General features: G+C 42.4%; 1 protein-coding gene across 2 annotated transcripts in view; it reads right to left on the minus strand.

Moving 5' to 3' along the window:
• Positions 1-6,527: 6,527 nt before the first annotated feature.
• The window catches only part of LOC131913344 (myomegalin-like), a 110,314-nt gene continuing 93,217 nt past the window's right edge, over positions 6,528-23,624 (minus strand). Inside the window, exons 5-7 of one of the 2 annotated variants that reach the window (XM_059265944.1) lie at positions 9,340-9,416; positions 6,932-7,055; positions 6,528-6,756 (exon numbers count right to left, since the gene is read on the minus strand). In XM_059265944.1, the coding sequence (XP_059121927.1) occupies positions 6,577-6,756; positions 6,932-7,055; positions 9,340-9,416 (381 nt within the window). In that variant the 3' untranslated portion in view covers positions 6,528-6,576. The remainder of the gene's footprint in view (positions 6,757-6,931; positions 7,056-9,339; positions 9,417-23,624) is intronic. The other variant, XM_059265943.1, reaches the window with a different exon arrangement.

The following is a 23,624-nucleotide window of genomic DNA, read 5'->3' on the forward strand; positions in this document are numbered from 1 at the left end:
GAGGCTAGACTCTCAGGGAACCAAGGTGGGTGGAGCCAGCCACCAGCACACCATGAGCTAAGCTGCACAGTGGTTTAAGTTTTGCTCATGCAGACAGAAAAGGTTACAGATACAGAGTAAAATAGATTCAAATAAAAAAACAAAGACAAAAAACCTCTAAACAGGTTACACTGTGTTTAAAAATGTACTTAAGGAAAAAAAAAAGAAAAAGGGTATAAACAGTCATAAAAATAGTTTAAAAATAATAAAGTCTTTAAAGAAAAAGTAATGTAAAAGAAAAAAGCCACATAAAGTTGGAAAATACACAGGGAGTCTGGATCCTGTATGTTATTGTGTTGTCTTTAATTTTTTTGATTGCGGATGAGCAAACAATAACTGCTGAGGGACATTGGATTATAAAAACTACTAAATTAAAGAAACCTATATATTTTAAAAATGTCTTAAACTTCAAAATGAAAGCAAAAAAATATGTTACTTTGGGGAAGAGGTTATATTTTTGTTTCCACAAGGGAAAAAAAGGCTGTGGATTTGTTCAAGATTAAAGAGGACCAGATTTGATTGGGGAAGAACACCTGAAAATCCTAGCTACAGACATAAAGAAAACAAAACCTAAAAAAACCTACAAGACAGATCAAGAGGACCAGACGCCAATGAAAATGGGTGGGCCAGGTGATCCAGCCTCTCAGAGTATCTCTGTTGCAGTTTCCTCAGAGTTCGTAATCCAGAACAGCTTCAAGGCTGCTGGCTGAGATGGTCCAGCCAGGACTTCAGATAAGCCTTGCACTTTCCCATTTCACAGAGCCTGGACAACAAATAATACATCTAACTCTCCCAGGACTTGACCATTATCCCAATTTTTCCAGGGTCTCCTTAAGATGCCAATGCCACAAGACAACAGGAATCAGTCTAGAAAATATGACACCCACATTCCCAAGAGGTAGGGTGGGTGGATTTTGGTCATTTGATGAGTTATAGATGTTTGTCATCATTTAGGGGTGTTAGTTACAAGTTGTTGTTTGTCATGGCCAGGAAAATGGTCTAAACAAAGGTGTTAGATTCAAGGATCTCTTTCTGAAGGAAAAAGGAGGGATACAGTATAGAAATGATAGAATAAAAGGATAGATTATTGAATCTACTTTTAAAATAAAAAGCAAATACTAGTCGTAAATATTTTACATTGTTATGGATTTTTGTATACTGATACAAATTTAAGGTTATTTTTGTTATACTGTATATATGTTTCTATTCTTGTTTAAGGTTTTGCACCTATGCAGCTCATTTTAAAAGGTCATATAAAGTTTTAGTCTTTGAAAGTTATTTAGGATAATAAATTCAGGTTAACAGTCACCTATAACAATCAAACTTATAGTCATGTTAGTTATGTTTTCAAGGTCATCAGAGATATATTTTAGATAGATAAGTGATCTTCAAATACTTCAAAGACCTACAAAATATGGAATTTAAAATATTTTAATAACATAAGACTTTTTATGACAATGAGACACATCTGCTCCTGGCAGCACCAATCTACTTCAGAGAAGATGATGGACATCCAAGAACTTCCATATGGAGTTTGCTTTCTTTGTGGCAAAAGTTAGCCACTGGGCAAGAAACTGCCCTTGACTCAACTGCTGACAGTTACTGTCCAAACTGGACCAGCAGGACACAAAGAAAAGCAACTGCTGAACTTTGCCAAGACAGGGTAGGACAATTCTTCAAAAATTCCTGCTTTACAGAAAAGTTTTTCAGATATTCTAGGCCTGTAGGCTGAATATGGATGCCCTAATTTTTCAGAAAAACTTTTGGGTCCAGGCAGCCAGATGTCTCTGTCATTTTGGAAATGGCTTGCACTGTACTTCCTGTTTACTCAGGTAGTATTATATCCTTCTGGGGTCTTTGATGGAGTTGAAGACTAGATAATTATAGTTTTCCTTAGTTATGATAAAAGGTAAGTTAGGTACAGAACTTTGGACTCACCAAGAGAGGATAGATAATGGAATATTTTCTCTAAATTTTCCAAATATTAATGGACTGGACATTGTAAATGTAATTCTTACCTGATAATTGTTCTTACTGTATATAGTTTTATTATATTAAGAGTAAATTCCTTTCCTTTTTATCTAGACAAAAAGAGGGAAATGTGGAATAATCTTTTTGTGCACTGTGAAGATTGGTCAATCGGATTGGTTTAATAAAAAGCTGAATGGCCAATAGCTAGGCAGGATTTGGGGGGCAGAGAGGATGCTGGGAAGAAGAAGGGCAGAGATGTGGAGAGTCACCAGCCAGATGTGCAATGAGTTGGACACATAAAATGGGACAGAGGTAAAAACCACATGGTAGAACATAAATTAATAAAAATATGGGCTAATTTAAGTTATAAGAGCTAGTTAGAAACAAGCCTAAGCTATTAGTTGAGCTTTCATAATTAATAAGAAGTCACCATGTCATTATTGGCAGGCTGGCAGTCCCAACGAAAAGGTCTGACTACAGAAAACTCTAAGACTGTCCCCATGATTCTTTGGTATCTATCTATACCTTTGTGTAATTTTCATCCCTTTGAAGTGCTGTTTTGCCTCTAAACAAAATGCATGGCAAACATGCTCAGAGTCTGGACAAGAGAAAAACATAAAAGAAGGATGCAGTCAAACTATCCCTATTTGTAGGTAACATCATTCTTTACTTAAAAGACCATTTTGAGTCTATTAAAAAACTCTTGGACATAATTAACACAGTAAAGTTGCAAGATGCACAATCAATATTATAAAAAAAAAAGAAAGGAAGAAAAAAAAGAAAACCCAGTAGCTCTTATTTATACAAATGATCTGAGAAAGAAATTAGGAAAATTATTCCATTCACCACACCTGGAAAGCAGATATTTACACAGTAAAGTTGCAAGATTCAAACTCAATATTTAGAAAAAGAAAGAAAGAACAAAAGAGAAAAAGAAAGAAAGAAAGAAAGAAAGAAAGAAAGAAAAGAAAAGAAAAGAAAATCCAGTACTGAGATTTTATTTATACAAATACTCTGAGAAAGAAATTAGGAAAATTATTCCAAACACCACTTCTGGAAAGTAGGTATTTAGAAATTAATGTAGCTAAAGAAGTGAAAGACAACGAGGGCTGGGGATTTAGCTCAGCAGTAGAGCACTTGCCTAGAAAGCTCAAGGCCCTGGGTTTGGTCCTCAGCTCCAGAAAAAGAACAAAACCAAAACCAAAACAAAACAAAACAAAAAAACCCCAAAAACAAAACAAAACAAAAAAAAAGATGTGAAAGACTTCTAAGGCAAAAGTTTTAAGTTATTGAAAAAGGAAATCACAGAAAATATTAGATACTGGAAAAACATTTCTTGTTCCTGGATAGGAAGAATTAATATTATAAAAATGTCTATACTACCAAAATTAATATATAGAATTGATGCAATACCTATTGAAATTTCCATATCATGTCTCACAGGTTTAGAAAAAATAATTGTAGAGTTTGTCTAGAACCACAGAAGACCACAGATAACCAAAGCATCCTAAGGAGTCAGGACAACTGATGGTGGTGATATTACAATACTAACCTCAAACTATACCACAGAGCTATAGTGACAAAGACAGCCTGGTCCTGGCATGGAAACAGACAGACTAATGGAATAGACTATAGAACCTAAAACTAAAATGGCAAATCTATGCTCACTTAACTTCTGACAAAAGTGGGAAAAACTACTTTGGAAAAAAATATAGCCTATTCAACAAAAGGTGCCAGCAAAACTGACTTTCCACCTGCGCAAGAAGGAAACTAGGTACTTACCTTTCACTTCGTACAAAAATCAATTCAAAATGGATCAAAGACCTTCATTTAAAACCTGAAATGCTGAAACTTTCAGAAAAGTACAGGGATACTCTTCAACACACTGAGCTAGGCAAGATTTTTTCAATATTTTTTGTGATCCATTTATTTTTATTTTATGTGTTCGGGTGTTTTGCCTGCATGTATGTCCCGTGTGCAGTGCCCATGGAGGCCAGAAGAGGATGTCAGATCCCCCTTGGAACTGGAATTACAGATGGTTGTTAAGTCACCATGTGGGCACTGGGAATTAAACTCAGATCCTATGAAAAAGCAGTCAGTGCTCTTAAGAGCTCAGCCATCTCTCCAACCCCACGGATATTAAAACAGCACAGGCACTAACTCCAAGTATCCGCAAATGGGACTATATTGAAAATAAAGTTTCTGTCCAGCAAAGGAAACCATCAGCAGAGTGAACAGATATCCCACAGGATGGAAGACAATCTTTAGCAGCTGCACTTCAGACAAGGGCTAGTATCCAAAATTTACAAAGAACACCAGAAATTAAATACCAAGGAAATCAAACTGCCAGTCAACAAACGGGCAAATGAACTGAATAGACAGTTTCAAAAGAAAGACAGAGGAAAAACAGACAGACAAATGCCAATAACTATTTTAGAAGTGTTCAGTGTTCCAAGCCATCAGAGAAATGCAACTTAAAACTACCAAGGGATACTGCCTCACTCCAGACAGATGGCTGTCATCAACACTTATGATAGCAAATGTTGAAGAAGATATGGAGAGAAAGGAACCCTTATTTACTGTTGGTGAGGGTGAATCATTTGGATATTTCCCCCAAAATGAAAGATAGAACTACTGTATGACCTAGATATTTCACTCCTGGACATATATCCAGAGAACTCCACGCCCTACCACAGAGCTATTTGCACCCATGTTTATTACTGCTTTATTCACTATAGCAAGGAATTGGAATCATCATAGTTGTACATCAACAGAGGAATGGATTATAAAATTAGTTTTACACACACACACACCATATATAACGGACTACTACTCAGATCTAAGGAAAAGTGAAGTTTAAAATATTGCAGAAAAACAGATGGACTAATAATGTACAATATTAAGTTTGGTCTCAGAAAGAAATAAATCACTTATTCCCTCAAATATGTGGAATCTAGTCACCAGTAATATGTCAACAAATATGCATGTGCGTTCAGTGTAACAAGAAGGAAAGAGAACAAGAAAGGCTAAATGTAACGGGATGCAAAGGACCAATGGCAAGTAATGGACAGAAATGATAAAGGAGAATGCAAAAGATAATTGTTTTCTAGCTCCAAGTCATGTCATTTTTGGTTTTGGTGGTGACTGAGTGCATAAAAAGATTTAACTGTGAAACTGTAAAATTTAATATAAAGCTTCACAGCTTCAATTGTGAATGCCAATACATAATTTCATTAAGTTGTATAGACTTTGGGTCTGCTTAATTTTGATGCATGATGTTTTTATTTATTTGCAAGGTCTTTCATAGTAAAGCTTACTTTAAAAGATCATTGTTTGTAGTTATAAATCACTCAACACTGTTGGGAGACTTTAAGACTCTCCCTATAATTCTCTGGTATCTACCTATACCTTTGTGTACTATCCACCCCCTTGGAGTGTTATAGGGAAAGATTTGCTTCTCAATCAATACTACATGACAAGCATGGCAGAATATCACTGCACAATTGAGCTACAGTCTACATCAAAGTGAGCAGAATTTCCAGATATAATTAAGAGTCTTAATCGATTGGCTTTAAAAATATTTGTTTATTTTTAATTATGTGTTTGTACGAATCTGACTGTGGGTATGAGCATGTTGGTCCAAGTGCCCACAGAGGCCAGAGGAACTAGATTTCCCTGAAGCTGGAGTTACGGGTGTTTTAAGTTGCCTGACGTGGATACTGGGAACCAAACTCTAAAGAGCAGTGTGCACTCTTAACTGCTGACCCGTCTCTCCAGCCCCATAATCAGTTGACTTTCAACTAACCAAACAGTGGGTCTGTCATCGTCAGGTGAACCCCCAAAAAGAGAGGCAAGGAGATAGAGGAGCAACAGCCTTTGTCCCATGACTCTACTACCTCACAGAAATCAATTCTGCCAGTGATGCATGGGGCCTTAGATACAGAGCCTTTCCAGGGCCTGCCTCCAGATAAGAAACCTAGTCCACACCTGGATTTCAGACCCATGAGACCTTAAAGTAAGATCCAGAGGAGCCTCATCTGGATTTCCACCACAAAAGCTTGCATGATAAAGACACGTGTCATAAGCCGCGAAGTGTGTAGTGATTTGTGGCATACCAATCAGTAACAAGTGCTCAAGGAATTGGGGATGTGGTGCCCAGGCCGCCCAGCCTGGGCCTCACCTGCACCTCCATGCTCCCTGGCTCCTCCAGCAGATGTAGCAGTTGTTGTTTCTCTTGAGACAGCTGTTCCACAAGTCCCTCCTGGGCAGCCAAGCTCTGCCTCAGCTCTTCAATTCTCCTGGGCCAAAGAAATGGAAGGAGTCTCTTTGTGCAATCATCCAACCATTAATGATTTACCTGTTCCTATTTAGGCTCCTGCCACAAACCAGTGAGCTTTCTTACTGGGTGCCATTGACGGGGCCAACCTTAAGAAGAAATCTGGTCCAGAGGGACACGACATCTTAGAAAGGGTGAAAAAGCCCACTATCAGTACTTAAAGCGTGGCTACAGTGTGCTCTCCTGGGGAACAGAGAAAAGGAAGCCCAAGAAAAGACTACCAAAGACACCTACCTGTCCCTCTGGGCCAGGGCTTCAGAGTATTGTCCAGGTTTCACCTGGTCTCCTGGTGCATCTTCCCTGTCCATAGCTGCATCCATCAGCTTCTCTGAGAGCGCCAGGTTACACCCCTTCTCCACCTCCACCAGAGCTGCCATCCGCGTGGCTTCATTCTTTGCTAGCCTGGATTCCTAAAAAAAAAAGGAGAGCTGAGAGGTGGTCTAGTCCCACCAAGGAGCTCCAAGATACAGGGGTATTTGGTGGAAAAGAGAAGTAAAGGAGAGCAGATAGGCCAGAAGATAGGGTAGCCCTGGAGGGGCTTTGGGGGGACCACTTCTCCGGTCTGGACCTGTGGACACTCCTCACCTCCTGCAGCAGCTGGATCTTGTTCTCTAGGAGCTCATAAACTTGTTCTGTCTCCTGCTGCCGTTCCTCAACCTGATGCCGGAGCTCTGCTTCATTCTGGCTGTTGAGATCCTCCACATCGGTCCTAAAACCACGTAGCATTTGCTAATTAGAGCAGACCCCCAACCTCATGAGCAGACTCAGATCGCTCCACACACGCGCTCACACCTCGGAGGAGAACATGAAGCCCTGCTGCGGCACTGTTCCCAGGACCCATTCTGTCTGATCATTTCATCTGACCTTTCAGGACCTCTAGGTTCATTTGTTCTTGTCAATCATGGTAGGTCTGCTGCCCTGAGGTTACCATGATTGCAATAGCTTCAAGAGGAGAAGCTCAGAGTGAAGGCAAAGGAGTCAGCAGCTATGATCACAGTCATGGACTTTCCCAGTTAAAGTGCTTTCCTAGAAGGATTTGCTAGCAGCCTGCTTCCCTGCTATTTGGGTTTTAAATATTCATTCCATTTAGGTTGCCAGGACATACATTCATTTGGGCAGCCACCAAAATGCCCTCCTTTACAACCAGGAATGCACAGACTCACTGTCCTGAGTCTGGGACACTTCTACAGAATTCTATCAAGTGTTCAAGGTCCCAGGCAGAGAGCAGATATTTAATCTGAGTACATTCTGGTTTGGGCTGCATGTGGCTGCTCTGATATCCCTAGGAATGGCTGTCCAGGCACTAGCATGAGGGGTAAGGTATCACCAGTTTATTTATAGTGCACAACAGCTGTCCTTGGATATCTGAGGATTAGAAGTTTGGGGGCCCAGACCAGGTGCTGAGTTATCTTAATTCCGGTTAGGTTTTGTTTGTGTTTTAAGCCATTTTTGAGAACCATGAACCATCATCATCTTGTTCCCAGAGTGAAGAACTTCATTAAATCATAGCACACTTTGCTATTTGGACCAGGAGTTTGTCTCCATGGAGATGGATCAGATATTCCCAGAGATTGCAGAACTCCTTGATTTATAGTGGGTGCTAATCAGCGCCATCCCAGAGGCTAGCCCCATCTTCTGGTGTTGGCATCAGACAGCCTTTGTGAAGCAGGAAGGGACAAAAGTCAAAGAAATAGCCCAAGCATCCAACAATGGCAACTTTAGGGGATCAGCTTCTCCATTAGCCCCACATCCCTTGAGAAATTCACCTGATAGGCTGGAACCAGGAGCTTTAGAGAATGGAACACACTTTAATTATTCTGAGATAAATTCAACTCCCTGTAACCCAGTTTTTCATATTTTAGAAAAGTATGCCACCTTTATCAAAGTACATATAACTGTAATAGGCCACAGGACAGATGTCCTGAAATATGTTCAGTCATTGGCTAATCAGTGGATGGTTGCTTGAAGTTTTCTGCCATTACAAAGAATGATGCAGAAGCATTCTTAGCTTTCTCCTCTCATGGGCATCCTTATTTATGAGGAATAGAGTTCCTCTAGGAATTTTATGATTTTTTTCACCTTAAAAATTAATAAATCATACCAAAAATAATACCATAATCCCCCACTTTCACCAGAAGAACACGAGAGTGACCGTTTCTCCTGAACCAGCTCTTGTTTTTTTTTTTTTTTTAGACTGACTGATCATTTCTGATAATGTTGTTTGCAAATACTTAACATTCACTGCCTCCTGATTAGTTCTTTCCTATTTGTCAGGAAATTTGCAGTCTCAGGTCTGGGAAAGTCACCCATCCATGCCAAAATGTATCTGACCAAGTAACAGATGCACCCAAGGAAACATGAAATCATGGCTTCACATCCCAAATCAGACCCCACATTCAAATGTGAAGGCTAATGTAACACGAATCTTAAACGGTCTTATTAAATAAAAAACCTGGTGCTAGCTATTGGGGTAAATTCTGAAAGATCAGAGAAAAGGAACAAACCACAGCTAAGCTCACATTGCCAACTTCTCAGCCAATAATGTTTCCTCAAACTGGAAACCTCTGTGTCTTCATCCGAATGGATCTCAGCTGAACTGCTGCTAAAAGCCTGAAAGCTTAAAAGACCTCTAGTTCCTGGTCCTCACAGTTTATATACCTTTCTGCTTCCTGCCATCACTTCCTGGGATTAAAGGTGTGTGTCACCATGCCTGGCTGTTTCCAGTGTGGCCTTGAACTCACAGAGATAAGCCTCCGGAACGCTAGGATTAAAGACATGTGCTACCACTGCCTAACCTCTATGTTTAATATAGTAGCTGGTCTGTTCTCTGACCTCCAGGTAAGTTTATTGGGGTGTACAATATATCAACCACAGGCTAAGGTTCAGGACTTTGCCTCTGAATCCATTCCTCTCTGACGAGTGAGCCCAAGTCTGGGGCAGGATGAAACTCACGGGCACACACTGCTCGGCACAGAACTCAGCCTGCAACTCACCATGTCTTATCCAGATGCTGTTTCCTGTCCTGGAGTTCTCGTTTCAGGCTCTCCACTTCAACCTTCAGCTCGATGTTCTGAAAAGCACACAGACATTAACCATCACTAGCTGTCGGCGCTCCCTATCCTGGTTCCTATTGACTTTGGCTCCGGTCCACAGGCTCTCATCTCATCTCAGTCCTTTTCAGAACCCAGAACACATGTGGAAATCCAGATGGATCAGCAAACAAGCTCTCCAGTTCCGAGATGCCCCCTGTGCTGCTATTCATGCTTCCTCTGGGTCACCAACGATGCCCTAGCTCATCAGCTCTCTAAAACATTAGAGGATAGACATAGAGCAACATGAAAGTTTTCTACCACTATAGGCCACTATATATTTTAAAATATGAAGGGGGTTAATTATTTGTGTATGTGTGCTCATGTGGGTTGGTGCACGGGTATATGCAGGTGTACGTGCAGAGAGGTCAGAGGGCACCAGGTGTCATTCCTCAGGAGCCATCTACTTCCTTTGAGGTAAGGTTTCTCACTACCTTGGAACTCTCTTCTATGTTAGGCTAGGCTGTGTGGCCAGTGGGCTCCAGGAATCTACCTGTCTCAGTCTCCCCAGCACTGGAATTATCAGTGTAAACTACCACACCCAGCTTTTCCTGGGATTACCAGTGTAAGTACCACACCTGGCTTTTCTGTTTTCTTTAATTTTTTGGCATAGTTGCTGTTGATCAAACTCAGGTCATCATGCTTACATGATAAACACTTTCCCTGCTAAACTGTCTCCCCAGCCCTGGGTTTAATTATTTAAGGAAAAAGTGTTGTGTGTATTTTAAAAATAATGTCATAAATTTTATTATGAAATTGGACTTTTGTAAATTAAGTGGTCTTTGGTGGTGGATCTACATAGGGAACAATTATTATAAGGTAAGGCAGCAGCACTTAAGATTTTGGCAAAGAGAAAAAGGAAATAAAGGCATGCCTGCGGAGTGTGAACAAGGATTTAGTGATGTTGCACAGCAGATTAAACAGCCAGCTGTGTATGAGGAATGGGAAGTCAATACAGAGCATTAGCCAAGCCAGAAGGCGACTCGATTGCTAACAGTGCTTACTGTGCAAGCACGAGGAGTGAAGATCAGATCCTCAGCACCACGTAAGATAGCTGCTGTGTGGGCCTGTGGCCCCAGCATGGGGAACAGAGGGGGAGGGATGAGAAGGAAGACATCAAAATCTTGGAACTTGGTGGCTGCCAGTCTAGCCAGATCAGATTTAGTGAGAGATCCTGCTCCAGGAATAAAATATAGAGTGATAGAACAGACACCAGACATCTTCCTTTGACTTCCTTGTGGGGCATGCTCTCCCACACATATATGCATACATATACATATATCACACATATGAAATACACAGAAGGGAGGGAGGGAAGGAAGGAGGAAGGAAGGAAGGAAAGAAAGAAAGAAGGAAGACAGGAAGGAGGAAGGAATTAAGAAGGAAGTAAGAAAGGAAAGAGGAAGGAAAGAAGAAAAGAAGGAAGGAGGAAGGAAAGAAGGAAGGAAGGGAGAAAGGAAGGAAGGAAGGAAGGAAGGAAGGGAGAAAGGAAGGAAGGAAGGATGCATCTGGTTTGTGAATGCCATGATGAAGAAGAAATGGGGGGAGCCAGTGGCAATCAAAGACTTACCAGTAATGCCAGAAGCTCCACCCATAAAGTCTCACTAGCATGGATGCCTGAACATGAGATGAACAAGGACAGCAATGATAGACATGCTGGTGTGGATGGGAGAAAGACCACGGCCCTCAGCCCTACACAGAGAGCTACAGGCAGCTAAGGAATGACGACAGCAGGAGAGATAGTCTTCCCCAGGGAGAAGAGCGTATCAACTGGTACCCCAATACCAAATGGTCAGTCCTAAAAACATACATACAAGTAACAGTATATAGACCAAATAGATTGTATTTATGTATTTAGGAATATGTGTGTGTGTGTGTGTGTGTGTGTGTGTGTGTGCATACATATGTGTATGTAACAACAATTTATGAAAAATAGAGACCATGGATTTGAAAGAGCAAGGAAGGGTATATGGGAGGGTTTGAAGGGAGGAAAGAGAAAGCGGAAATTATGTCATTGTATTATAATCTCAAAGATAAAATAATTTTAAAAATTTAATGAGTACAAGGGGGAAAAAGAGTAAAGAGGTCAAAGGCTAGCCGAGCAGTCAGAGGTAGAGAGCAGTCAGAGGTAGAATAGCTAAAGCACAGGAAAGGTGCACCGTGGATGCCACAGCAGCGTGACAGATTTATTCTATGACATTGTATACCAACCACCAACCTCTTGGTGTCAAAGGCCACACGAGAGTATCATGTTATACTTGTGAAAGATCTCAGAACTCGTGTCTCATGATAGATGGCTGAAGCAGGAATACTTACTGGGAACAGTAGAAGCCTGCTTTAAATATTTGGGTTACTAAGAATTTTCGAACAGCAAGAAATAGGACTCACAGTTTTAGGTCATATTTGCTAGTGAGTTTCCAGCTGATATGTTGACAGGAATGACAGGGATAGTCTGTGTGTGCTTTGGGCTCCAGGTACAGCATGGGTTGATGTCAGATGAGATTAGAATACCTTAATTTCTTCAAGGCTTGCATTGTAGTATTTAAGAAGAAAATGATAGTTTTGTGTTCCTAATGGTGACTTTGAAGCTATTACATCATGAACACTGCATAGAGTTACAAGATTTAGCAATTAAAACTGCAAGGTGTCCAGTTCAAATTGGAATTCAAATAAATAATAAGTCGTTTTCAAGTCTTAAGTATCTTCCGTGCAATATTTAGGTAAATTACAGTAAAGTATTGTCATTGATCAGATATTTAAATTGAACAGAACAACTTGCATTTGTTCACATTAAAAGACAACAATTGGCAATTCTAGTCCTGTAAAAAGATCAACCACTGGCAAAGAATATTTTAATTTTTCTATGAGGGAAAGGCTCAAGAGTTTCATATGAAGCCCGTGTGGCATTCTAAGAACTATCTCTGCAAAGGACTTAGACCGGTGTGTGTGTGTGTGTGTGTGTGTGTGTGTGTGTGTGTGTGTGTGTGTGTGTGTGGTGTGCATATGGTATGTAGAAACATAGAGGCCCAAAGGTGATGCCAGGTGTCTTTCATTGCTCCTCGCCTTTCTATTTTGAGGCAGGGTCTCTCTCTCTCTCTGAGCCTGAAGCTCATCCATTAGGCTGGCCAAGGTCTCTGCCTCCCCCACGGCTGGGGTTAAAGGCCTGCCCCACTACGTTCAGCTTTTATATAGGTGTTGGGAACCTGAGCGCAGGTCCTTGTGTTTCTACAGCAAACACCTTTCAACGGAGCCATATTCGCGGCCCCTAGACTGGTGTTTTAACACATCTACCATAAATACGATATTTATAATTGTCACCACCACCATCAGAGGACCGTGGCAGTTTTCTCTGACAGCATAATATTTCACATGGATTTGACACTCCGAATGTGACCCTGAGAAGGAGGACTCCTACGTTGACTATCCCTCCTGCAGCTAGCAGACTCAGTTGTTGAACTCGCTGAATTTTGTTTGCGTTTCTCTGTTCAGAAAGTGAGGAAAACTGGGTAAAATGTGTTTAAGTCTCCCTAAAATGTTTATCTTATTATTATTGTTGCTTGTGTTTGATGTGTGTATGGATATGCATGCCAACACACACACAGAGGTTAGAGGACAATTTTGTAGAGTTGTTTCCTCTTTCTACCTTTACATGGATTCTAGGGATCAAACGTGGGTCCCCAGGCATTTGTGGTAAGGGCCTTTCTCTGCTGAGTCATCTTGCTAATCTGATTTAAGTCTAACATAAAAGAAAATTTAATCTATATTTTGAAGTATTGGCAATGATGATTTTTGTTTGGTTTTTTGTTTTGTTTTGTTTTGAAACAGGGTTTCTGCATAGCCCTGGCTATCCTGGAACTCACTCTGTAGAGCAGGCTGGGCTGTAACTCAGAGATCCACCTGCCTCTGCCTCCTGACTGCTGGGACTAAAGGTGTGCACCCTCCCGCCCCCCAACTGACAATGAGGGTCATTATCCCTGGCTAACTTAACTAAATTGGGTAAGTCTAGATGTTTGCTGGGCCATCTCACATAGATCAGCTGAAAAGGCTTGGGCAAATAAACAGAACCTCACAGTTGGAAAGCCAAGGTAAAAGCCTGGGATCCATAAATAACCTGATCAGTTCTCATGATGTCTTGCAGAATCTCTAACAGGCACAAACTGATCCACAAGACAATGTCCCCCAAAGTTCCTTGTAAGTAATTTTGCATGAACTCTGTATGTTCTGAAGCAAAACCAAACACCCCCCCAAGGAATGTGGGGTTGTGGGGGGCCCTGAGGATACCCAGTCCTAAGCCACAGAGAACCAGCTGCACACAGTGGCTAGCTGAGCACTCTGAGCCTCAGTTTCCCCAGAGTTGTGCGGCTGCCTTCTTCATCAGTGAAGACAATAATGACCATTTCACAGGGGATTTGACGTGGACTAAGTGAGATGGTGTGCAAAACACACCTAGACACTCCTTGTGTGAAGGTGTTCACCAACCAAGACTTTGGCAGCTCTTCACATCAGGTCTTTTACTTTAAAGCTAAGGAAATTGAAAGCCAGGAGGGCGACCTCTAAGGTAAAAGCAGAAACAAAATGCGACATTCTACACTTGCTTCACTGTTTCAGACAGACAGCAGCTCTGAAAACAATCCTCACTTTGTCTGATTGAGTTCCCTGTGGTAAACTACAGTTAGAAGATGTATTGCATGGACTCCGTCTTTGGAAGTCTTTATGGAGGAGGCAGGAATAACAGGGACAGCCAAAGTACTAAAGGCCAGGGGAGGTACCTGATCTCTAAAACCCTTAATCTTCTCCTCTGTCAAGGGGACTAGAGTGATCCCAACCTCATACAGATATTCATAGACTAAATGAAATAACATATAAAAACAGGCACATTACTGGCATGCTGTAAACATTCAAAACCATCGGCTATTACTGACAATAACAGTAACAATGTGCCCTGTCTGAGACAGCTGAAGTTAGGAGATGCCATCACATATTAGACTAACATTGTATCATAGAGAGGAAATTATTACACTAAAATCAGGATGCCCCAGCACCTGAGCATGAGTTCTCAACCTGAACACTCTCCACTTTAGTCTCTTGAGATAAGTAGTGAAGGGAAATGGAAAGAACCGGAAGGGGCAGGAGGGGGTGGGGGTCAAGGGTAATTGACGGCACAATTTACCGTATTTGTCTACAGGCGTGAGTAAGTGTTCTTGTGTGTGTTCTAAGTACAGCTTAAGTAGGTCCCAAACTAGATTTGCTTCTCATATTAGCAGATCTGGTCAGCATTGCATTAAGATATCTAGAGAAATTTATATACCAAAGAGTGGGGAGCTGGGGGGAGGGGAGTCACCTCTTCTGCCATGTGCCCCCCAAAGGGCTATCCACCCAATAAACTCAAGGGAAGATTTCAGTGCTGAAGCTTAAGTTAAGTAAGAAAGGCATTAGGCTCCATCACAATGTCAGCACTTAGAATCAGAGGCCAGGGACACAGTTAGCAATTGACCGAACTTCAGCGACGTGTGTCGTGATCTGCAGTGTCCTGTGTTCGACGAAACCGCAAGGACCAGCAGCTCAACAGCAATCCACATTAAACACAGCACTCTGCAAAAAACAATTTCCCCGCCTGCAATTCCTTCAACTAGGACTGAGCCCTGCATTTCCTTCCGAGTTCAACTAGGATTGCGTTAAAAAGAAACAGCAGAGTGAGCCGGGCGGTGGTGGCACACGTCTTTAATCCCAGCACTCGGGAGGCAGAGCCAGGCGGATCTCTGTGAGTTCAAGGCCAGCCTGGTCTACAGAGTGAGATCCAGGACAGGCTCCAAAACTACACAGAGAAAGAGAAACCCTGTCTCAAAAAACCAAAAAAAAAAAAAAAAAAAGAGTGGCCAGCTCACTCTTTCCAGGTCTCCCATCTTACCTCTAAATGGATCGATTGCTCATATAATTCACAATGTGGTCATCCCTCTTAAACATAGTATTTTCAAAAAAATTCCCAATACAATTCATGGCAGAATAAATCCAACAAATGAGCAAGCTAACAAGAGACTGATGGACAGATGGACTGAGGGAAATGGTCTGCATGACAGCTGCTTCCCCACAAGGATCTGGAGAGGTGTTATTTCTTAAGATGCACAGGTTTGTTACGTTCCCATATATTTTTCTATCCACGCTGCCTTGCCTTTGTCCTGCCTGGTGGTCCATAAGCAAAGCCTTCTATTCCTTGCAAACATGGTATAATGACCGTATAGTTTCTTTTCCTGTAATTGTACCTAATAAAAAGCTCAGAGCGAGAGGCACGCTGGTCCTTAGAACTTCCTGCATGACCAGCTTCCCATGCTTAAAATTCACACTGCAGTCTTGTTTCCTAGGCTGAGCTCTGCTATCTAAGGCAGGGATATAGGATAATGCTTTTAGACTATATGAAAAACTTTTCATTTAAAGTCTTTTAAGGCTGTAGGGGCAGGGAGACAGCTCAGTGGTTAAAGGGCTTGCCTTGAGAGTCCGAGGACTAGAATTTGCACCCCTAGAAACCCAAATAAATGGCAGATGGGCATGGTGGCCCTCCTGTAATTCTAGCCCTGGAAGACAAAGGCAGAGGATTTCCCCAGAGCAAGCTCACCAGAAAAACTAGCCATGTAGGTGAGCTCTGTGATTGATTGAGAGGCCTTATCTCCATGAATAAGGTAGAAGAGTGATGGGGGATGATTCCCTACATCCAATGCAGCCCTCCATATACATGTCCATGCACACATGAACACCACACGCACATACGTGAAGAATGTGAAATTAAAAAATAAACTAGAAGATTTTCTGTTTTAATCTGGGAGCAGTCTCTAGGTGGTGTTCTATGAGCCCATGGAAGACAAAATGTTTAAAAAAACAAAAAACAAAAACTGGATTCCAGCCTCCTCTTCTGCTTCTTTCCTCCTCTTTCCCTCGAAAGGGCCAAAGTTCTACTCCTATGTGCTACACTGAAGCTCAGAGAGAGACACTGTGGTCTGGAGATCTGAACAGGAACACCAGACAGGGGAGATTGACTATGGACTGGGTATCAGCTGGTGTTAAGGAAGCACTATTCAAACTCTGTGTGTAGTAATATTGTGGTGCTTATGTCTTAAAGAAAGAACGTATCAGAGGTCTGTTCTGACCCATTGCCAGGCAAGGTCAAAAGATGTCTGGGAGTGGCTGTGAGAAGTTGAGAACAGGGAAGAAAGAGCATTGCAGTGAGATCAGCCAGAAGAACGAGGTCCATCGGGAACTGCTGAGGCTGGGGACATGGTCCCCAGGACAGGAGGCAGGGACACAGGAAATACTATTGTCTTTATCTTTGTGCACATTTAGAATTCCCCATAAAGTCAAAGGGGCATTTTCATTACAAAAACATAAGCACTTAGACTCCTTACATTTTTCCCCCCTTTTTTATCTGTGGAATTACCTAAACTAGAGTCACTTGGCTCCCTTCATCAGCTTCTTCAGCCCTCTGAGTTATACAAAATGGTGGCACGCAGTCTATTTCCTAACACTGCTGAATAGAGAGAATGAACCCGCCTCTAAGCACCTCTGACATAAGGAAGCCAGTAGACAGGCAGATGCAGATATATGTGCAGGCAGGAAAGGAGAAATGCAGAAAAAAAAAAACGGAAGTGAGATGTGTTCCAAGAGGAACCTACAACCTCGTTACCTCGAAGAGCAAAGTTCTGTCACCTCACCTCCACACTGTCTCCTTGGCTTCATGTCTCCTTGCCCATACCTGCTCAGTTTACCCTGCCTGATGGTCCCCTTTTGTTCTGACTTCGGCTCACGCCTCCGTCAGTCAGCATCTGGCGGCACGTTTTTCTGAGCAGAGTTCTGAGACGTGATAGTTCATGGAGACACAGTCCCCAGACCCCTCGATGCTCAGTGGTGCCACCTTCCTCCAAACACAAGGACTCCTACCGATTGTGAAACCAATCGTGCAGCTGTCCTTGCATGCCACCAAGGCTCAGCCTGAGCCACGCCCGGCCTGTGGTGTCTTCTCTCCTTCTAAACCTGACGTTCACTGGGAGGCGCCTCAAGCTTCCTCCTGTCCAGGAAACTTTCTGCAGTACAAGATGAATATAAGTCAGCATCCACACTGAGGGTGGTGTCATTAGGACACATGGGCAACAGGTGACATTCAGACTCTCCCAAGCAAGCCAGGACTTGCGGCCATCCAACGCCTGTTTCTAGAACACACCACCTCGCTCTTTCTTGCATCAGTTATTTTAAACATCTGCCTCTCCCTCCAGAATTTGACAGACGTGCTTTGCCCTTGGTATCTCTCCAAGGAAGTTTAGGGAATGAATACTTAAAAACATTTTGTCAACTGTCTTTAATTGCATTTCTGTTTGGGTATTAAACTGCAGTGTCCTATATTGTGTGTGTGTGTGTGTGTGTGTGTGTGTGTGTGTGTGTGTGTGTGTGTGTGTACTGATATCTGTCAGCTTCTAATGTTAGAGACCATGTCTTATATCACACGTGTGTGTGTATACAGATATATGTATACATATATGTACAGATATATGTATACATATATACATATAATAGAGTGCTGTGGAACAATCTTTGTACACTGTAAATATGTATTACTTTCATTGGTTAATAAAAAGCTGACTGGCCTATAGCTGGGCAAAAAGAGATTGGGTAGGAGAGCCAGACTAGGAGGATGCTGGAAGAAGAAAGACAGACTCTGAGGATCAAGCCAGGATCAAGCCAGATGCAGAAGAAACAGGATGTGTAAAAAATGAGGCAACAAGCCATGAGCCACATGGTAGAACTTAGATTAGAAAAACTGGTTAATTTAAGATGTAAGAGCTGGCTGGAGACAAGCCTAAGCTATCAGCTGAACATTTACAATTAATATTAAGTTTCTGTGTGGTTATTTGGGAGCAGCTGCTGAGACACAGAGAAACTCCATCTATGAGAGAGAGAGACAGGGAGAGAGAGAGAGAGAGAGAGAGAGAGAGAGAGAGAGAGAGAGAGAGAGAGAGAGAACACTTGACAGCATGTCAATATGCATGATAAAGACAGTGAATACAATCCTCATTGGAGATCAAAATTGCCAACCTGAAAAACTTTCCTTGTTCTCACAGGCTTGAGCTCAGGGAGTTCTCTGTTACAGTAAGGGGCAAGTCAGGGTGAGCCTTCAGGGACCCTACTGCACGTTTGAAACAGGAGAAGCCAGAGGAACAGACTTGCTACAAACGAATCACTATTTGGGACAAAAATAAATGTAGCAAAATCCCATCCTAATCGATCTTGTAAATTAAAACAACTCAAAAAGAAATAGCTTAGTGGGAGGAAGGGTTTAAGGCTTTTGTGAGACTCTCCCACAGTTCCATCCACCCCAGTGAGAAGTAGCCATTAATGTGTGGACTTCACACCCTTTCCAGAAAAGTGAAGTACAAACATGCTCCTTGTACACAGAATAATTTCCTTTTTCAGGCTTCTTGGATCGCACTGGGGTAACATTACATCTCTGTAGAACATAGTAGAGCATGCAGTGTTTTCATAAGGAATTCCATCCTTCTGACTAAGGTACGAGGTGGTGGTGTTTGTATGATGCCTCTAGAAATCATTTACGTAGTTTCTGAAGGAATTCCTTTATAAATAAATTTTCCTTCTATTCACAAAATTTCAAAGCAAAAATAGAGCCCGAGAACACTAGTGGGTGCAGACATCCAGCTCTGCCATTAACAGCGCAATGTTAGAGTACTCATCCCAAAGCTTTGTTGGTAAACAGTTGATTCATTCAAATCGGGACCTTTTCGCCTTGCCTAAGAAAAAAATCATAATCCTGCCAGTGTCCTGTGTGAATGTGAGCCATCTAGCCAGCAGGGTTCATGTGCAAAACATTAAGTTTTTCGATGTTAGCAGAATGGAAGACTTGGTTTCTGAAGAAGAGCTCCTGCCGTCCCACAGAATGTATGCTCACCATCTTTCCAGTTACACAGCTAAGGCCCAAATTAGAGCAGAGGTTGCTCCAACATGGGACAAGTGTCCTTTGTTGCCAGGAAAGGGACAACAGGGCAATGTCTTCAGTCACCGTCAGACTGTGTAATGCCAGGGCGGTGTCCTGCCAGAGGCAGCTTGAATACCCGGTCTCCCACGGAGACGGAAAAAAAACAAGTGGAAAAGTTTGGTTTCTACAACAGCAAGCCCTGTATCCGAACTGTGACATTTTTTTCAGGGCCTGGTCTCAAGCCCAACCTCCGTCACTTCTTCATAGGGTCCTCAAGCCACGCCCACTTGCTCTGATCAGACTCTGAGTGTGCTGACATTCTAAGATTCGGTGTTTGGGCAAGCATGGCTAGGGGTTGTGTGTGAGTGTGTGAGAGTATGTGTGTATGTGGGGGAGGGGGAGAGGGAAGGGGAGAAACTGGGAGACAGGAAGGCAGAGAAAAGGTGCTCTTTAGGCAGAGGGTAAGGTAGCTGATTGGTGAGATGACAACACTTGCTTGTTTTGTTCCCCAACCAAATACTTCATAAGCATCAGCCCTTGTACAGGCAAGGCACTGTAACAGCCTTTAGAAACAGCAAGCCAGACACAGCCCCCAGAGAATTTATAACATCTGTCTAATCAATTAAATAGTTGATTTATAGCAAAATGCAATAAGCCAGAGCAATAAGCAGCCTGCAATAAGCCAGGATCAGATAGCCATGTAGAAATATGCACAGGTGGCAGATATAAATAGCAACAGATACACAAATTATTGTGAATTCGCCATGTGACTCCTGACTTCATCCTCCAAAGAGACGCCACTAAACCCACAGATGATAGATCGTACGCCAGGCTGCTCTCCCACCCAGCATCCCAGTTCTGCTTCAGGATAGAAAAGTGAACTGCAGCACCATTAAGGGAAGGGAAGGCTCTCGTGCTGAGGCAGTGGCATGGTAAGATGGCAATAAGCCTGGGTGTAAACATCCGCTATCACACATTCTACTACATCGAACTCCGGGAAAATGAAACTTCAACCATTTTTCACACACAGCTCATCCTCTCTATTCTGGAGACCATTTCAGGAATACCAGCACAGTTTCTTCGTGTTTTAATTTCAGGTATATCGATTTTAAAAAAATGCAATTAAATAAGATGAAATTGAAATAGTGACATGTTGAAGGTATTCAATAAATGTGATTTCCACCAAGTTGTCAGATGCATGAATCACAGGTGGAAGAGCTAATTCTGATCAGCTCAGTATAGAAATCCAATAAAAAAAACAATCAAATGAGGTGTGTTTGGAATTTGATGGTGGAGAAAGCATGTATGCATGGGGTAAAGGGTGGAGAGGAGATCTTTGAGTCTCCCATTCAGTTTTTCTGTGAGCTACAACTGCTCTAAAATGTAAAGTTTACTTTTAAAGAAGGATAAATGAGGGAAAATGTGAGGTGTGCTGGCCATTTTATTTTCTCTGAGCACAGAGGTCCCAAGATACATGCTGTCTTTTTCACACTGACTTCCAATTAAACCTCTGTGTGTCATAAGCTAGTCATTTTCTCTGGCCACTCGGTTAGCCTCTTGGTTGAGTCCCAGAGCCTCTGTTGATCTGGCCCAACCAAGCTGGCAAGTGAGACAACACACACATAAATACCAGTGATCTCAGGGAACCTCTCCCCTCCCCAGTACATTCCTTAGCAGGACAAATCTCTCTGACTTGGCTGGAGTCTATGTTCACAAATAGGCCTGGCTGGGCTTAATTTAGTAACTTGCAGGCCCCTGGTAAGAGGCAGGGTGAGGCTGGAGCCCGTGCAATCCCCCAGGATACTTCGTGGGAGACAGGAGCCCAGCCCTATCACAGGAGCTAAAAGGGATGTTCCAAATGATGTTTCTCTCAGCTGTTTAAGAACTGCATTTCACAGGAACCACCCTTTGTTTTTCTTAATTTCTCCTCAGGCAGCAGGTACAGGACTTATATGGAGTATAATAACTACATTAAAGGCTGGGCGAGGTGGCACACACCTTTAATCTCAGCACTCAGGAAACAGAGGCAGAGGGATCTCTCTGAATTCAAGGCCAGTTTGTCTACATAATGAGTTTCATGCTAGCCAGGGCTATGTAGTGAGACCCTGTCTCAAAAAACAAGACATCCCAAACATAAATAAATTGGTAGATATGGCCTGTTGAAGAGGTTTAAATCCTTGACAACATCTGACATGATCTGGTACTGGACGCCAATGTCTGACTCCTGTTTTAAAAGCCTGGCCTGGCCTAAAGCGAATCTTAGGATCATCAGGCCACCTTCTGAGCTTAGACCTCTCCTGGAAACCTGGGACAGTGTTTACCCTACAGACACCACAGCCGGGCCATTCAGGATGGCAGGCACAGGCCACCCACAGCTACTGAACCCTGGAGATGTAACTAGTACAAACTGAATGTACCATGAAGATTCCAGGGACAGTTCATAGTGGATTTTTAATATTGACTATCACGAAAGAACATTAAAAATCTTTTAAAAAATTGGGAATTTTTGTACTTTGATTTTTATGTTGAAATTACAATGTTTTAAATGCATTATTGCTATCGATTTTTTACATGGTTTTGTTAAAATGTGGTCACCAGAGAATTTTAAATAGCATGTGTGGCTTGTATTACACTTCATCATGTTGTAAGTACATTGTGTGAGGCCATGTTTGGTGCCCTGCAGTTCACCCTGTGGTCTAATCATACCAGAAGCAGTTACTGGATGTAACATATTAAGCACTTAATACTTATTAAGTATTTGGTGGAAAAGGAATAAATAAATGCCACCATCTCACAAGTCAGTTACTTATCCTCAGCCCAAAGAGCTTCTTGCCTCTGCCTGTCTCTGTTAGGTTGAACAGGTGGGGATTTTCAGTTTCTACAATGGCAGCACCCCTATCCAAATGGTAAAAACTGTTCTGGTCACTGTCTCAAGCACCAACTACAACAGCAGGCCTTAATAGGAAGTTCCTTTCAACCATCACAGTAGAGAAACCGCTGAGCGACAGCAGAAAGGTGGTGTCACAGTTCCACAAGGTGTTTGGACACTGAGTTGCAAGTCAGTGTAGGCAGGACACCCTCTACTCACGGCTTCATGGCTAGCACATCCTTCCACACCTAGCACATCCTTCCACGGCTAGCACATCCTTCCACGGCTAGCACATCCTTCCACGGCTAGCACATCCTTCCACGCCTAGCACATCCTTCCACGCCTAGCACATCCTACCTATAGAAGATGATTACATGTTTACCAAATGAGTGGGTGTTGCTCGAAATAAATTCAGTCAAGGATTTCTACTTGCTAGTTGGGTCCTTTTCTCAAGTTATATGCTTCCGAAATCTACTAGCCCTCTTTGCGCAATTCCAGAAGAGTCGGGGTCAGCTGGACTTCTCCCGGCAGCTGGGTGTCAGGAGAAAATAACAAAGGACGGAGAAAACAGCTTCTCAGCCACAGCTTCTTTCTGCACAGCTGAATCTCACCTGCGGCTCACAGGGTATTGGGAACCGAGCCACACAAAGTCCTGGATTTCTATTATGAGCTCAATAATATTTATGTTGGAAGCTGTGGAGGATACTTGGTGTTGATCTAGCCCACAGAGTATAATGTATGGGGAGATTTAAGAAACATATACATAAAAAAATTACCAGGTAGAGATGAAATGATCTGTGCCAAATGGTTATTCTGAACTGTAGTCAGGTGAAGAAAATAGATGAAGAGACAAGATTTGGGACAGTGATGATGAGGAAAGACCCACCTGAGCAGGTGCGGTCTGGGCTGGATGGACTCTAGAAGATGGGTAGGGTTTGTATGTGCAGAGAGTAGGTATTTCAGATATGAACATGGATGTTTCAGCATGAATGAGCCCCCAGGAGAGGGAGTAACTCACCTGAGGAGTATGCTTGGAAATGTATTTGGGGGAACAAACAAAAGTCGTTTCTTCCCTGACGCTTGTGCAAGCTCCTCCTGTCACATGGCCATGCACCAGCACCGGCTCTCACGTCCTGTCTCTGAGCATAGATCCTCTTCCAAGCAACACCCAGGAAGCCTCGCCCTTCCTCATCCATCAGGATTTCACTGTCCACTGAAAAGTCCTACTGCTGAATGATATGTGGACACTTCCATCTTTAAAAACAGCTCTTCTACCGACCCAGTACCCTTACCAGTTACTCTCTGTTTCTTACTTCTTGGAACACAACTCTTGAATGGAATCATCCGTTT

Source organism: Peromyscus eremicus, chromosome 6, assembly GCF_949786415.1.
Source record: "Peromyscus eremicus chromosome 6, PerEre_H2_v1, whole genome shotgun sequence".
Classification (NCBI taxonomy): Eukaryota; Metazoa; Chordata; class Mammalia; order Rodentia; family Cricetidae; genus Peromyscus; species Peromyscus eremicus.